General features: G+C 34.9%; 2 protein-coding genes across 2 annotated transcripts; both read left to right on the forward strand.

The window, feature by feature from the left end:
• Nucleotides 1-5,488: 5,488 nt before the first annotated feature.
• On the forward strand, nt 5,489-6,297 carry LOC131161340 (proteasome subunit alpha type-7-like). The gene is made up of 3 exons (XM_058117086.1): nt 5,489-5,543; nt 5,640-5,743; nt 6,136-6,297. Exons 1-3 carry the CDS (start codon nt 5,489-5,491, stop codon nt 6,295-6,297), a joined length of 321 nt encoding a protein of 106 aa, XP_057973069.1.
• A 1,056-nt stretch (nt 6,298-7,353) lies between these two features.
• On the forward strand, nt 7,354-7,767 carry LOC131161405 (glycine-rich protein 23-like). Its single transcript, XM_058117185.1, has one exon. It carries the CDS (start codon nt 7,354-7,356, stop codon nt 7,765-7,767), a length of 414 nt encoding a protein of 137 aa, XP_057973168.1.
• Nucleotides 7,768-14,146: the final 6,379 nt, after the last annotated feature.

Genomic DNA, 14,146 nt, shown 5'->3' on the forward strand with positions numbered 1-14,146 from the left:
TCGGTCATCAGGACAACCTGCCCAATTGGCATCAGAGTAGGTTTGAAGGGTCAGAGAGGACCGACTGGATGGTAGGAGCCTTAATAATTGGACTGAAGGTGTCATGGTAATCGACCCCTTCTCGTTGATTGAAACCTTTTTCAACTAATCATGCTTTACGCCATTGAATCGTGCCATCAGAGTTGTATTTGGTCCGATAAATCCACCTACAACCAAGAATATTAGAAGAGGGGGTTAGGGGGAACCAAGGTCCAGGTGTGGTTTTGAATAAGAGCAGTGTACTTGTTGAAAACCAAGGTGTAGTCCCAATAGGGGGGAGGGTGAATTGGGTTATTAAAATTTTAGTTTTAAATCTTTTTATGAATTCTTAACTTTTTTTAATTCTTTCAATAAATTCTTGACTTCTTATTGATTTAGCAATCACACAAAAACTTAGTTTTTTATTCAATCCACAACCACACAACTTAAACAAAACTTAAACGACCAATCAATTGATTTACCAAGCACAAGTCAATGTATGCACTGTAGCACTATCAAGATTAATTTAATGGTAGATTTTAATGCTTGCAAGTTTTAGCACTTAAAGTAAAGATTGAGAATGTATGCTTGCTGATATAAAGCCCTGTATTAATGATTTTGTTTTCTCAATATGGTGTACAATATAAAAGGAGACTAAGGTTTTTACGAGGTTCAGCTTATCCCCAGCCTATGTCCTCGCCTTAGGCAAATCACATAAGGATTCCATTATACGTGTTCCTTTCCGAGCGGAACAAAACCGTTACAAGCAAACCCCACGCTCAAACACTCCTTCACTAGGCTAGAGCAACGCCTTTCCAAGCGATACCCAATGCTCGGTCAATGATCCAACAACCTGGAATCGTCAAAAACACTGCAAGAATACAAGATAATCGCTACATACAAGAACACTCTCTCAAGGAGCAGATTAATACAAATTCAGCACTATATACTTCAATATTTAAATATTAATTAGAAATAAGATGAAGCTCAAGTATAGAATTCACCAACATTCCTTCTTAAGATAAGGATCAGCAGTAAAAACAGGTTAGGATGGTCACATGCCTTGTGACATTGCCCATTTATACTTGAATTTATATGATTACACGTGCCTTGTGACTTTGCCTGTTTATACTTGAATTTATATGATGATATTAACTTTGAATTGCAATTGCTGATTGATTCTCTTCGAGCTATGATTTACTTGATGGGTATACTTTGCTGAAGCTTGTATAAGTGACTTGCTTCGGCGTTGTTTGTATAATAGAGTTATGTATGGAGGAGCTTGCTTGTAACTAGGTTATATTCTTGTATATGAAATGGCATGATTGTGTTACATGTTGATCTTATTTTATGTCACTAAGATTGGTGTTTGTGGGTACCACCCTAGAAACACTCATGAGACTATAACTCATCCACTAGCGCCACATAGGGGTTTAAAGCCTTGTTACATATGGTAAATGCAACCGTGTTTCCCACAAAAGAGGATGTAGATAGGTTTTTGGTGATCTTTTCTGTTTTTCTTAGTTTTTTCTTTGCTTGACGACTAGCAAAGTATAAGTTGGGGGTTGTAATGTGTTCCCAAAATGCACTATTTTCGGCCCCCATTTACCTTTGTTTTATCCTTATTTATCATGTAATTAACCCTTCTTACCATAGTTCGGAGTTATGCTTGGTTTGTTCTTATTTCAAGAAAAAAAAAATTGTTAAAACCGAAGAGTTAAGCAATATGAGAAGCCAAAGGAGTAATTGGGATGCACAAAGCTCAAATCAGATGCTCAACCAAGCCCTTGAATCTTCAATTTATCAAAGGAAAGAAGATCTTGTTCGACCATGTGGTGCGACCAACTAACACGAGGGGCGACTAGGTCACAAGTTGCAGACTCTAAGGTTCAGACTAAAAGAGAAATCCTGCAAGGTTTGACCAAGTGCTCGACCAAGTGCGACTGAGGGGCGATCAGGTCGAGAACCTGAGACTGACTGAGCTAGAAATACCGAGAGTCTCGACCAACATCTCGACTAGGAGATCTTGAGGGGTGACTAGGTCGAGATCTTGAAGAATTATCGAAGTTGATATCTTACAAGTCTTGACCATTAGCTCGACCGGGAAGATCCAAGGGTGTGACTAGGTCGAGAATTCCTGAAGTTTAAATCCCTAATTTCCCGCGAGCCTCGACCAGGGCGTGACCAGGGGAGAACAAGGGTGCTACCTGGTCACCAGATGCAAATTGCTTTGCGAGATTTTCTGCAGAACTTTCCTATTTTGAAGTTTAAACCTTGTAAACCCTATTAGGTATAATAGATAGCTTTGTCTATGTGTCTAAGGTTCCCCTTTGGCTACTCTTTGGTTAGTGATAGACCTAGAGAGTCTTTGGGTGCCATTTAGAGCAAGATTTACTGCTTTTCATTTCAATTCCATTTTGGTTTTGTGCGTCGAAGGCCTGTGACAACCTTCGAGTTCCTTGTGCTGCCGCGTAGATAGCTAGTTTTCCGATTGTATTCTTGATCATTAGTGACAGACTTTCAAGTTGCAATCGAAGCCATTTTTATATGCTTTCTTTACCGCTTTCATTTAAATACAAGCACTTTCAATACCTGCACTTTGTTTTCCATGCAAGTTTACATCTTTAATTGTGATAAGACCTTAGGGTAAAGGATAGCTTAGCTATGGATTCAGTAACTTATACAAATTAGGCTACAGTCCATGTACGGGGTGTTCTCGTGATCATTAGACAGAGTTTACCCTGGTTCTTGATCGTGCTCCGGACAATTGGTGCACCTTCGCTACTCTGTGCCATTGAATGGTTCACTTGACTGTTTATCCTAAGATGGATAGATGACCGGACATAGCTAGTGCATACTACAGTCTAAGCTTGATTCATAATCTGAGACCTGCTTTCTAGGAGTAGTATTAGTATAGATTTACATGCTTTGAGTATTTGTTAGAAAACACCTTCAAAATCTCTCCTTTTTCTCTTTTATAAAAAGAGTAGCAAATTAGGCTAGAAGTGGTGAATAATTGCACTGTAGTCCCTATGGATTGACACCTCACTTACTCACTATTCTATTGAACTTGAGTTAGTTAGGTTTATAAATTTTATTTTTGGTAGTTAAGGACCCAAACCTTTGGCAAGCATACTAGAACCCCAAGATAGGACAATGGCCACTTGAACTCGATGCACCATAGCTCTAAAAAAAATGCTTTGCAAGCATGTTAATTCCCATGATATCACTCTTTCCCGTATTAATCTTAAGCTTTAAAATCTTTTAAAAAATATAAAAAACCTCAAAATATTCAAAATAAAATAAAATAAGGTCAATGATCCACCAGGAAGAAGATGGTATAGTCAACAAACTGAAGGTGTGAGACCGTAATCCCTTCCCTCCCCACTTCCAACCCTTTCATTAAATCTCTATCCACCGCCATGTTAACCAACCTACTCAACATTTTCCACTAAAAAAGCAAAAATGGGGAAAGAGGATCCCTTGTCTCCTTGTGGTCCTAAACCAAGATTTAAGTTCACCATTTACTATCACCAAGTAAAACACGTTAAATAGACAACCTTTCATTCGTTTTTACTATCTCTTTGCAAACCCCTTCCTTATGAGAGGTTTGGAGAGATGCTCCTTACAAGCCTAAAGCTGCGTGAGAGAGTTTTTGAACAGTCCTATTTCTTTTGCAAAAGAAATAAGAGACAAAGTTTCTCTTTTCTCCTTGGTTGTTCAAATCCCTTTCCATGTCTAGAGTACCCCTCCACCGAGCTAGCAGTAGTCCACCTTTGTCCATTCATGGTTAGAGTTGTATTCCAAAGGTTCCTTGTCTAGGGACAATGAAGGAGGATATGCTCAAATGATTCTACATCAGTCATGTAAAGGGAGCACCTGTTGACGATAGCTAGGCCCCATTTCTGCAAATTGTCAAGGGTTAAGATCTTACTATGAGTTGTTTCCTAAGCAAGAAAAGCTACCTTCATTGGGAATAGATTAGTTAACCACATAATCCTTTATGACCCAGACATTTCCAAACTTCAATTGAGATGACATTTGTTCCTATAAAGTTCCACTTCTAAGTTTTAAGCTTTGAATTTGATTTTCATTAAATAGCTTATTAAAGTATCTTCGCCATCTCTCTTTTATGTCTTCTTCTTTAACCAAGAGACTATCATTCTCATCCTTTATACATTTACATTTAAATCTTTGCACTCTTTATTCCACAAAATGTTTGCATCTACCTTATCTCCTATTGTCCAATCACCCTCTTTTGATAATTTTATCTTCAATTTTACCATATATATTTTCTCCCTTCAAACTCTACCACCTAGTCTTCTTGCATTTATTTTGCTTTCTTTATTCACCATTATTGGATAGGTCATAGAGGCACTATGGAGACCCACTTTAACTTGATAACCAAGGTCTTTCAAATAATGGGCAGCTATTTGAGGAGTGCTAAATCCCTTACGGCTCTTTTGGTTTGCAGAATAGTTATTCCTTGCAATAAGAAGGAAAATATGAAATTTTTAGAAATGTTGGTAATTACTATTCCTCGTATGTAGTTGTTATTTCATTCAACATATAATAAGAAAAGGAATATACATTCACATGGTGGAATTTGAGAATAGCTATTCCTTCTCTATTCTTTGTTATGAACTTATAAAAAGTTTTACATTTTTATTTGCTTTATGGTAGAAAAGTAGTTTTTTGCATAACCAATTGTAGCTAACTTATTATAACCACTCTATTTCTAGGACTAGCCATTCGGTGAACCAAAGGTTGGGTTAGTTAATGAAGGAGTCCTAGTACTAGGGAAGGCATATTCAATTTTCATTTCATTTTTTATCTGAAGGAACATGATTTATTTCTATTTGCTTAGTAAAGGGTTACAAATTCCAAAATATAAATTAGAGAAGTTATGTCAATCAATCATGTAGTATGTTATAATGGTTATGGTCATGAAGGCCTATTCAATTGTTTGAGACTTTTGAGTATTTTGACTTTTATAAGTATCTTAGAAGAAGAATATGTAGATATCACTAAAAGTGCAGAAGTTGGAGGATATCCTCTGCAAAACAACTAATTACGATAACGTTTCCTTCCAATCCCTTTGAAGATTGCACACTGATGTCACCCCCTCCCCCCCTCAATAAAAATAAAAATCCCAAAAGAGTGCCAAGACGGAAGCAAGAAAAATTAACTCTACCAAAAGAACAAAAAAATGGAGAGGAGGTTTGATCCTTGAAAATTCTTGTGTTTTTCTTGAGCCAAATAGTCTAGAAAATTGCATACAGTGGACAAGTTCATAACGCCATGTGTCTTCTATTTTCCCCAAATCCCCGAAATCTTACTGGCAAGAAACCATACGCATTCTAAGGGAATCACTCACACTTCACCAAATTTTTGAAAGAGCATTCAAAATGTCTGAGATACAATTGAAATTGATTGCTTACCAACTGTATTGTTGCTTATCTTTATCAGAATGGTTAGGAAGATTGTAAACCTGGACTCAAGGCAGATGCTGTGCTGGGCTCAAGGCAGATGCTGGGATCTTAATAAACAGGGCAAGGATTGAATGCCAAAGCGCTAACTGTATCCTGTTATTGTCGAGTATATTACACGGTACATTGCAGGTCTTCAGCAAAAGTACACACAAAGTGGTGGTGTAAAATCGTTTGACCTTTCAACATTGTGTGTTGGTTTTGATCCATACATTGGTATCCCATCGCTGCATCAGGCAAATCCATAGGGGACATTTGGAAAGTTAAATGTATATGTTGATGTTATCTAAAATGATCCATACATTGGTATCCGGGTCTTCAAAAAAGAAATGAGCATTGAATTGCATATGTTGATGTTATCTAGAATGATGTTGTCTCATACCTAATCCTAAAATGCTCATCGAGGAAATCAAGAATGAGGCATGTAACTGTATCTTGTTCATGTTCAATTTTTAATGCCAATGATTTTCTAGGCAAGGGGGTGCCTTTGTATTATTAAATGATAGTTTTTTTTTGTATATGATACAAATTTATATCATGCTAGCTTGCATTTCTCTTCTTCTTAATCAATTTTTTTTTGTTATCTTCATAAAAAATTGTATACCGCTGTAATGCTTTTAATCCTTAGGTTGTTGAGAGCGGGGGAAAGAACATAGAAGTTGCTGTGATGACAAGGGAGCATGGGCTGCGGCAACTGGATGAAGCTCAAATTGATGCTCTTGATGCTGAGATTGAAGCAGAGAAGGCAGCTGCCGAGGCTACCAAGAAAGGTCCTCCTAAGGAAACATGAATTGTTATGTTTAAACCCTTTTTCTTTGTTACTGCGCTCCATCTAGCCATTCTGTAGTCATGGGTAAATTTTCTTCTGATGTTCTATTATGAGTTTCTCTTGTGTGAGTGATTGGAATGCTATTGGAGTATCAGTATCATTAGCCCTCCTATACTGGTGTGTTTAGTACAAATAGACAGAAATTTAAGGCACTGATTAACACAATACAGGGAATGGATTGTTTTTCTAAGTGATTCAGGTTTATTTTTAAAGCCACATTGGTTAAAATTGAAGCTTCGATCTTGATCTCTTTCCAAATTTGGCATTTGATGCTTCTGCTGCAATTTTTATTACCTTGCCTCCTCAGAGTTCAGACCCAGAACAAATTCTGAGCTGACCTGCATATTTGGACCTAGTACTAGGTCTAGGTCAAATTGCAATTTGGTTAGGTTCCACTTCAAAGCTTGATTGACCTTCCTTTTATTAATCTTCCAACTATCTGTGGGAACATTTGATTTCTAATATTTGCGTGGATTTGAAGGAAGTTTAATAGAATATTATATTATAAACATTTACAGAAATTCTAAATAAGAACTGAATTAATCAGGTAATGAAAACAAAATATTAACAAATTTAGTTTTATTTTATTCAATTAATCAGATAATGAAAACAAAATATTAACAAATCCGGTAACAAATTTAGTTTTAATAAGGAAACTTATAAATCCCTTGCTAAGGCAAATAGGAAGTGATATTGATTGACCATAAGAGTATCATTCTCATAAAAACATTAATAATTACTTACTTTTAAGTAGTAGTAGTAGTACAAAGGCGTTGATAAATGAACTTCTTTCCTCTAGTTTCAACTCTAGAAGAAAATTAGAGTTAAGTTCCTTTTATTCATATATAATAGTTTCTAATCCGACCTGCATATATATAATATATCGAGAAAATGGATGATCACATTCCAATCTCGGTGCATGCAAGTGCGTTTCTATAATAATTAGAGTGCATATTGGAGAGTCCGAGTGTCGTCTTTCTCTTTATATATGCCTATATAAGCTTACAGTCTGCTCTCATGGTCCTTCAAATACGCTTAATGCACTGGGGTGGTGGAGGACTTTTTGGCGTCCGCGATTTTGGGGGCGAAGGGGGTGGGGGTGGATGTGATGATGGCAGTAGTGGGCGTGGTGGGGGAGGTCTCCTAGGTGGTGGAGGTCCTTTAAACCTCGGTGATGGTGGCGGCGGCGGTCTCCCCTTAGGCGGCGGTGGTGATGGTGGTGGTGGCGGCGATGGTGGTGGTGGGGATGGTGGTGGTGGTGGTGGCGGCGGCGATGATGGTCGCGGTGTTTTGGGAGGTGGCGATGCTTGGCGCCGTTGTCGTTGTGGGGGATTGTTTGCCTCGGTTTGTAATGGAGAAGTTGCTTGTGCAAGGATTGATTGTTTAGTCATCATAGATGATGATACAGAATGTGGATTGAGTTTGTTTTGAGAATGCGAAATGGTAGCGTAGTGTTGCTCTGCTAGAGTTTCTGAAAATGAAGCACTCAATAAAACTATAACCATTAGAAGAGCAATTGAAGGCATGACTATGAAAGTTGCCCTCTTCCCTTCTTCCATTTTAGCTGCTAAGAGGAAGTGGCTGCTCCTCGTTATATGTTATACCTAATCCCCTCCTTTATATACTATACAACTCGCAAGTGAATTTACGTTTTTCCCAATCACCGACTAGCCAAATGTACAGTTGATTCCTATGTTTTTTTTTCTAAAAATAAAAAAAAATTCACCTCAACTTGTATATTTCATTCTACTGACTCACAAGCATGGTTGAGTCTAACTTATTGGGATCAATAAACAATTAAAAAGTTGTAGACACTAATTGCGGAATTTTAACTAGACATAATTTCCTATTTTTTTTAAGGTAAATACCAATACTACCCTCCAAAATAAGTCAATATAGTGTATTCTTTTAATAACTATCAAAAATATTATTATATTTTTACTTTTATTTTTATTTTTTTACAATTGTTTGAAAGAAACTTAAAAAATCACATGTCGATCCCAACCTAAATTATCCAATTTTAAAGCCTCATCTTTACTTTGTTCCTTCTACCGGCTGGCAACGCCAAAATTTTCATTGTCTCTTCGATATAAATTAGCGTATTAGTATCACACTTTTATAATATAATTATTCATACTTTAATAAAAATAATAATTTTAAGAGCAATTATATATATATATATATATATATATATATCTATATCTGTGTCTTATTACATATTTTCTTAGGGCATTTTTAAGATGCTCTATTTAAATGGGAAGCATTGATACGCATACCATTCCGTGGAAAACAATTTACATTTTATTGCATGTAAAATTGTTCATATCATATGTGCATTAACACTTACGTTCTAAATATTAATAATTAGTTCTATAAAAGATAAAATTGTTCATTGTGCAGCCCATTTAGAGCCACCTATCAGCCCAAAAGATAAAAAATAAAAAAGACATTCTTTGTAATCTAAACTAGATTTTATTTGTTCGTAGTTTGGATTTCAAATATTAAGTCTGGATTTTTGAAAATTAGAAACATAATATAATATTAATTGTCCTTGTTTCATATATCAAAAAAAGTCTCTTAATCGAGGAAGACCCCATGTGTGTGTTCGATTAGGTTTGAGCTTTTCATTCCTCAAATTGTGCTTTCATATTGTATAGCATGAATTGTATATGTCAAAAGCTACCTTCTTATTCATGTGAGGGAGTTGTTTGCTTTCATATTCTCGCAAATTTACGCTTAAATGTATTTCGCATGGATAGAGTGAGCCTCGACATCAAAAGCTAAAATTTCCTCGACTCCCCTCAACCGATATGAGACCTCCAACCCACTTTCATTTCAGGATCGTTTAAAGATATTTTTTAACCTTAAGCTGCACAGGAGCAGGCAATCTATATCTCATTTCTTATCCTTTCCACTTTCCTATTTCTAATATGGAGTCTTTAATTGTAAAGTCTTGAATTTTAATCAACGAAACGTCGGATGAATTTATGTGAGAGTGGTGTTGATTGCCAAGTGTTGGACAAAATTTGTGATTTATTTATTTGCGTTAATTGGAAGGTCATGCCGGCTCAAGTTACAACAAAATGACAATTAACCTATCTCCAATTAATACCCGTTTCTACCGCTTTTAAGATTTAAATTTTATACTTTCCAAATCCTTTTCTTTTTAATATTCAAACTTAATACGTTTAACATTTGACATATAAATATTAGGCACTAAAAAGTTTGGTAAGAGACGAAAATTTTCTTTACCTTAAAGTTATGTAATGGGTTCATTGAATAAAGAAACATTGATTTCTGTGGCATATGTATATTATAGACTGTTAAATTAAAGAAGTCATTCCCTTAATCTCTCCTCGTGATTTCAAATACCATTCACATGCTATTCTACTCATAGGCTCGTTTACCAACAACAACATAGATTGAAGAAAAAGCAATAGAAGACAAGCAGCCCCATCTCTCTTCTTTGAGTTGCTCATCGAAGCAAAAGTATTTTAATTTGTTTTGGGAAGCCCTCGACTCATCAAATCAGTCCAAAATGAATTTGGTCTATATTTCAATCACCCTAGGGATCCATCTAAGTACACGATTCATTTATTTCATAAAACTATAAAGGGTAACATTTACAAAATTAATAAAAATTAAAAATTTAATTAAAAAATATTTATTGTCATCTTTAAATCAACTAATATTATAAAAATATAATTAAAATAGTAAAATTACAAATAATACACATTAAAAATTACTATAATAAAAATAAAATTTATTATAATTATTTGACTTAATTGTTCTACTTTCAAAATTTAGTTCCCATAAATTTTACATTTCCCCATCACCAAATAGCCAAATGTACAATTGATTCCTAAAAAAAAAAAAAAAAAAAATTCACCTCACCTTGTGCATGTCGTTCTACTGGCTCACAAGAACAATTGAGTCTAAGCTTATTATGATGAATAAACAATTAATAAGTTGAAGACACTAATTGCGGAATTTTAACTAGATATAAATCCTCCTCTTTTTAAAGATAAATACTAATATTATCTTGCAAAATGAGTCAATATAGTGTTTTCTTTTAATACTATCAAAAAAATTATTATATTTATATTTTTGTTTTTTACAATTGATTGGAAGAAACTAAAAAAATCACATGCAAGTTGATGGGATTCCAACCTAAATTGTCCAATTTTAAAGTCTCAATTTAATTTGTTCCTTCGACCACAAGCAACGCCAAAAATTTCATTCTCTTCAATATAAATTAGCGGATTAGTAGTGCACTTTGATAATATAATTATTCATAATTTACTAAAAATTTTTTAAGAGCAAATATATATGTATATATACACACACACACACACACACACATCCATGTCTTATTAAATATTTTCTTAGGGCACTTTTAGGGTGCTCTATTTAACTTGAAAGCATTGATACACATATCATTCCATGGAAAACAATTTATATTTTGTTGCATGTTAAATTGTTCATATCATATGTGCATCAAAACTTAAATTCTAAATATTGGTAATTAGTTCTATAAAAAATAAAATTGTTCATTGTGCAACCCTAGCCCATTTAGAGCCACTTATCGGCCCAAAAAATAAAAAAAGGACATTTTGTAATATAAACTAGATTTTATTTGTTCGCATGTAGACAACCCAACTTTAACCAGGTCTCTTTTAAATAGGATCTCTTTATTTGTTTTCTCGTCTCATGAAAAATGAAATAAACCTATGGGGTCCTTTGTAACCCCTTTGTAATATGAGGTCAATTTTTTCATGTCAGAATTTTAAGGATCCCTTAGGAAAATATTTTATTTCATTTTTTTATTTTTTATTTTAATTGGATCCTTGTTAATAGCATTTTTTTTAAAAAAAAAAAAAAAATTCAACTGGGTCCTTTTACACTCCTTTAATTGAGTCTCATTCCTTTAATTAAGTCCCTTTTGACATATTTTTTTTGTATTTTGTCTCACTGGGTCCCTAGTAATTACTGTAATCAAGTGTGTGGGGAAATTCCTTTTTCTTTTTTTATTGATTGATTGTACAAATATATTGGAACACAGGAAAATACAAATACAAGAAAATACATGTTGTCTTTATGAGTTTGATCCCGTTTTGATAATGACAAATCACAAGTATCTTACCTGTGCATTGAGTACATGAACAAGTTTATAATCTAGCACACACGAATGGTAAGGATACAATGGAAACCACAAGGAACTCAAAACTCACGTCACATGATGTCAAGAGCAAAAAGAATGAAGACTTAAATTTTCAATTGCAATTGTATTTAGTTTTGATTTGTAATATGTATATCTTGCATGATGTGATTGGATGCTCAACAAGGACCATAAACTGACCTTAAAAATCCAAAATTTTTCATGAAAAACTTGTTCATAAACTGTCATACTTATATATAAAAGGTTTGAAAAGTTTTAAGGTCAAAATAGGGCTAAAAACACATTTTCTTAGTAAGCCCAGTCAACCGCCCAAGAAGGCCTAGTCGATGAGCCCTGCATTATGGCCAGAACCTCATTTTATAAAGGCCCCAGTCAACCATCCTTTATAGCCTAGTCGATCGGACCTTACATTCAGCCAAATTACAAAGGCCCAGCCGATCGAACCTAAATGAACTTGAAATGCCCAATCAATCAGCCTGATGATCCGATAGACAGCATTTTGAGCCTAGTCAACCGAACCTCGAAAATTTGAATATCGCCTTGGCCCAGTCAATTGGAGCAAGTCTCATTCGATCGGATCTCTTGGGTTGAGCCATTTTTAAGCTCCCAAATGGTCGAAAATTCAAATTTTAATATAAAAATAATCCCCAACAGTCACTTAACAGCCATATTTTCAAAAACACAATAAATAGCTCACTCAAAGTTCATTCCACAACTTTTGATTATCTTGTATTCTCTCTAAAATATTTTGGGCTTATTTTTACTCATTCAACCATACTCACTCAATTATTCTCTTGATTTCAAAAATCCTTTTAGAGAATTGATCTTGAGTTTCTCTCACTTATTTTCTTGATAAATATTCTTGGAGAAACTTTCATAGCTTGTGAATCTTTGAGCATTCCATTACAAGATTCAAAAGCTCATCTTATTTTTTATTGCGAAAATTTATTTTGAGCTAAACCCTTGAGTCTCCTACACTTATCTTTTGTAAAACATTTTTGGAGATATCACTTGAGGGTTGTAAGATCTTTGAAAGGTTTTAATGCATACTTCATCTTCAACATCAAAGATCATTTTTATTTTCTTCTCTCATATTATTTCATATATATACTTTTGAGAGAGAAACCCTAAAACTCTATTGAGCACAAATCCTATCATATAAGAGTGCATTGATTTTATATTGTACACACTAGCTTATTTGGTAAGCACCTTATTGTACACAGAATTATTTTTCATATCTTGTATCCTTGTGGTTTGAGTAGTGAATCGTGTTCCAGGTATGGGGTATCACATGAAGAGGAGGACTTCATCCTGTAAGCAGTAGTTGTAAAGGGGGACTAACCCCTATAAGGAGAATTTGTAAACAGCGTTGCCCCGCCTGGTTAAGTGAGTTGGATAGTGAATCCTCAAGTGAGTTGGCTTGAGGTGAGGACGTAGGCAGGGTTTTCCAAACCTTGTAAAAACGTTGTGTTTGCTCTCTCTTCCCTATACTATTTATTTTCTGCTTGTGTATGCAATATTTAATTTGTTGTGCATGATTTAAATATTTGTATATCTTTATATTTGCAATATTTGTGATTGTTTAAAAAGGTCCTAGGTTGTGTAATACTGGTTGTGATTTTGAAAATAGGACATACTTGACCTAGGAATTTTAAAATCTCCAATTCACCCCCCTCTCTTGGGAATACACCAAAACACACATTTGGTATCAAAGCCTCATTGCATTAGACTTAACCGTTTTTGTAAAAGATTGCAATGGCTCATGTTGGTGTAACCGCTTTTAGTGAGGGACAATCGCCCACATGTCCTCCGATTTTTTGTGGTGTTAACTACACCTTCTAGAAACAAAGGATGCACATTTTTTCTTCAAAATCTTGGTTGAAAGGTGTGGAAGGTTGTCTCCAAAGGAGATTATGTCGTTATGAAAAGTGTAGAAGGAAAAAGTGCTCTATAGATGAAGAGGAATTTACTGATGAAGATATGAAAAAGGTTCAAGTAAATGCCATTGCCATGAATGCTTTACACTATGCATTAGATGTTAATGAATTTACTAGAGTCGTGACATTCAAAACTACTAAGGAGATATGGGATAAATTAGAAATAACTTATGAGGGTACTAGAGATTGAAAAGATAGTAGGATTAATACGCTAACGAGTGAGTATGAGGCATTTAGAATGATTGCTAGTGAATCGATATCAGTCATGTACACTAGGTTTACACACATCACTAATTCTTTGCATGCTCTTGGTAAGACTTACCCCATGTATTAAATGATCCAGAAAGTTCTCAAGGGTCTACCTCCAATTTGGGAGTCCAAAGCTACTGTCATAGTTGAAGGGAGGAACTTAAAGGCAGTGATGCTGGATGAGCTTATCGGATCGCTCATCACTTACGAAATGGTAATAAATGAGAGGATGAACAAGCAGATCAAAGCAAAGAAAGTAACAGCTCTAAAAGCATCTACTAGAAGCTCCAGTGAAGATAGTGATTCGGAGCCAGAAGAGGACATGGCAATGCTGACCAAGAAGTTCAAAAAATTTTTCAAAAAGAATCGGAGACCCGACAAAAAGTTCCGGAGCTCGAAATCAAAAAAGGGAAAGTCGAGTAGAAGAAAGCAAAATCATATCCTC

The sequence above is a fragment of the Malania oleifera genome, chromosome 1 (genome assembly GCF_029873635.1).
Source record: "Malania oleifera isolate guangnan ecotype guangnan chromosome 1, ASM2987363v1, whole genome shotgun sequence".
Lineage (NCBI taxonomy): Eukaryota > Viridiplantae > Streptophyta > Magnoliopsida > Santalales > Ximeniaceae > Malania > Malania oleifera.

Bases quoted from the DNA above. Each gene is read 5' to 3' on its own strand.
- LOC131161405 (XM_058117185.1), top strand. From the start codon at position 7,354: ATGGTCCTTCAAATACGCTTAATGCACTGGGGTGGTGGAGGACTTTTT.
- LOC131161340 (XM_058117086.1), top strand. From the start codon at position 5,489: ATGGTTAGGAAGATTGTAAACCTGGACTCAAGGCAGATGCTGTGCTGG. The intron at 5,544-5,639 runs GCAGATGCTGGG...GGTACATTGCAG, and splicing joins GATGCTGTGCTGGGCTCAAG to GTCTTCAGCAAAAGTACACA. The intron at 5,744-6,135 runs GCAAATCCATAG...TTTAATCCTTAG, and splicing joins GTATCCCATCGCTGCATCAG to GTTGTTGAGAGCGGGGGAAA.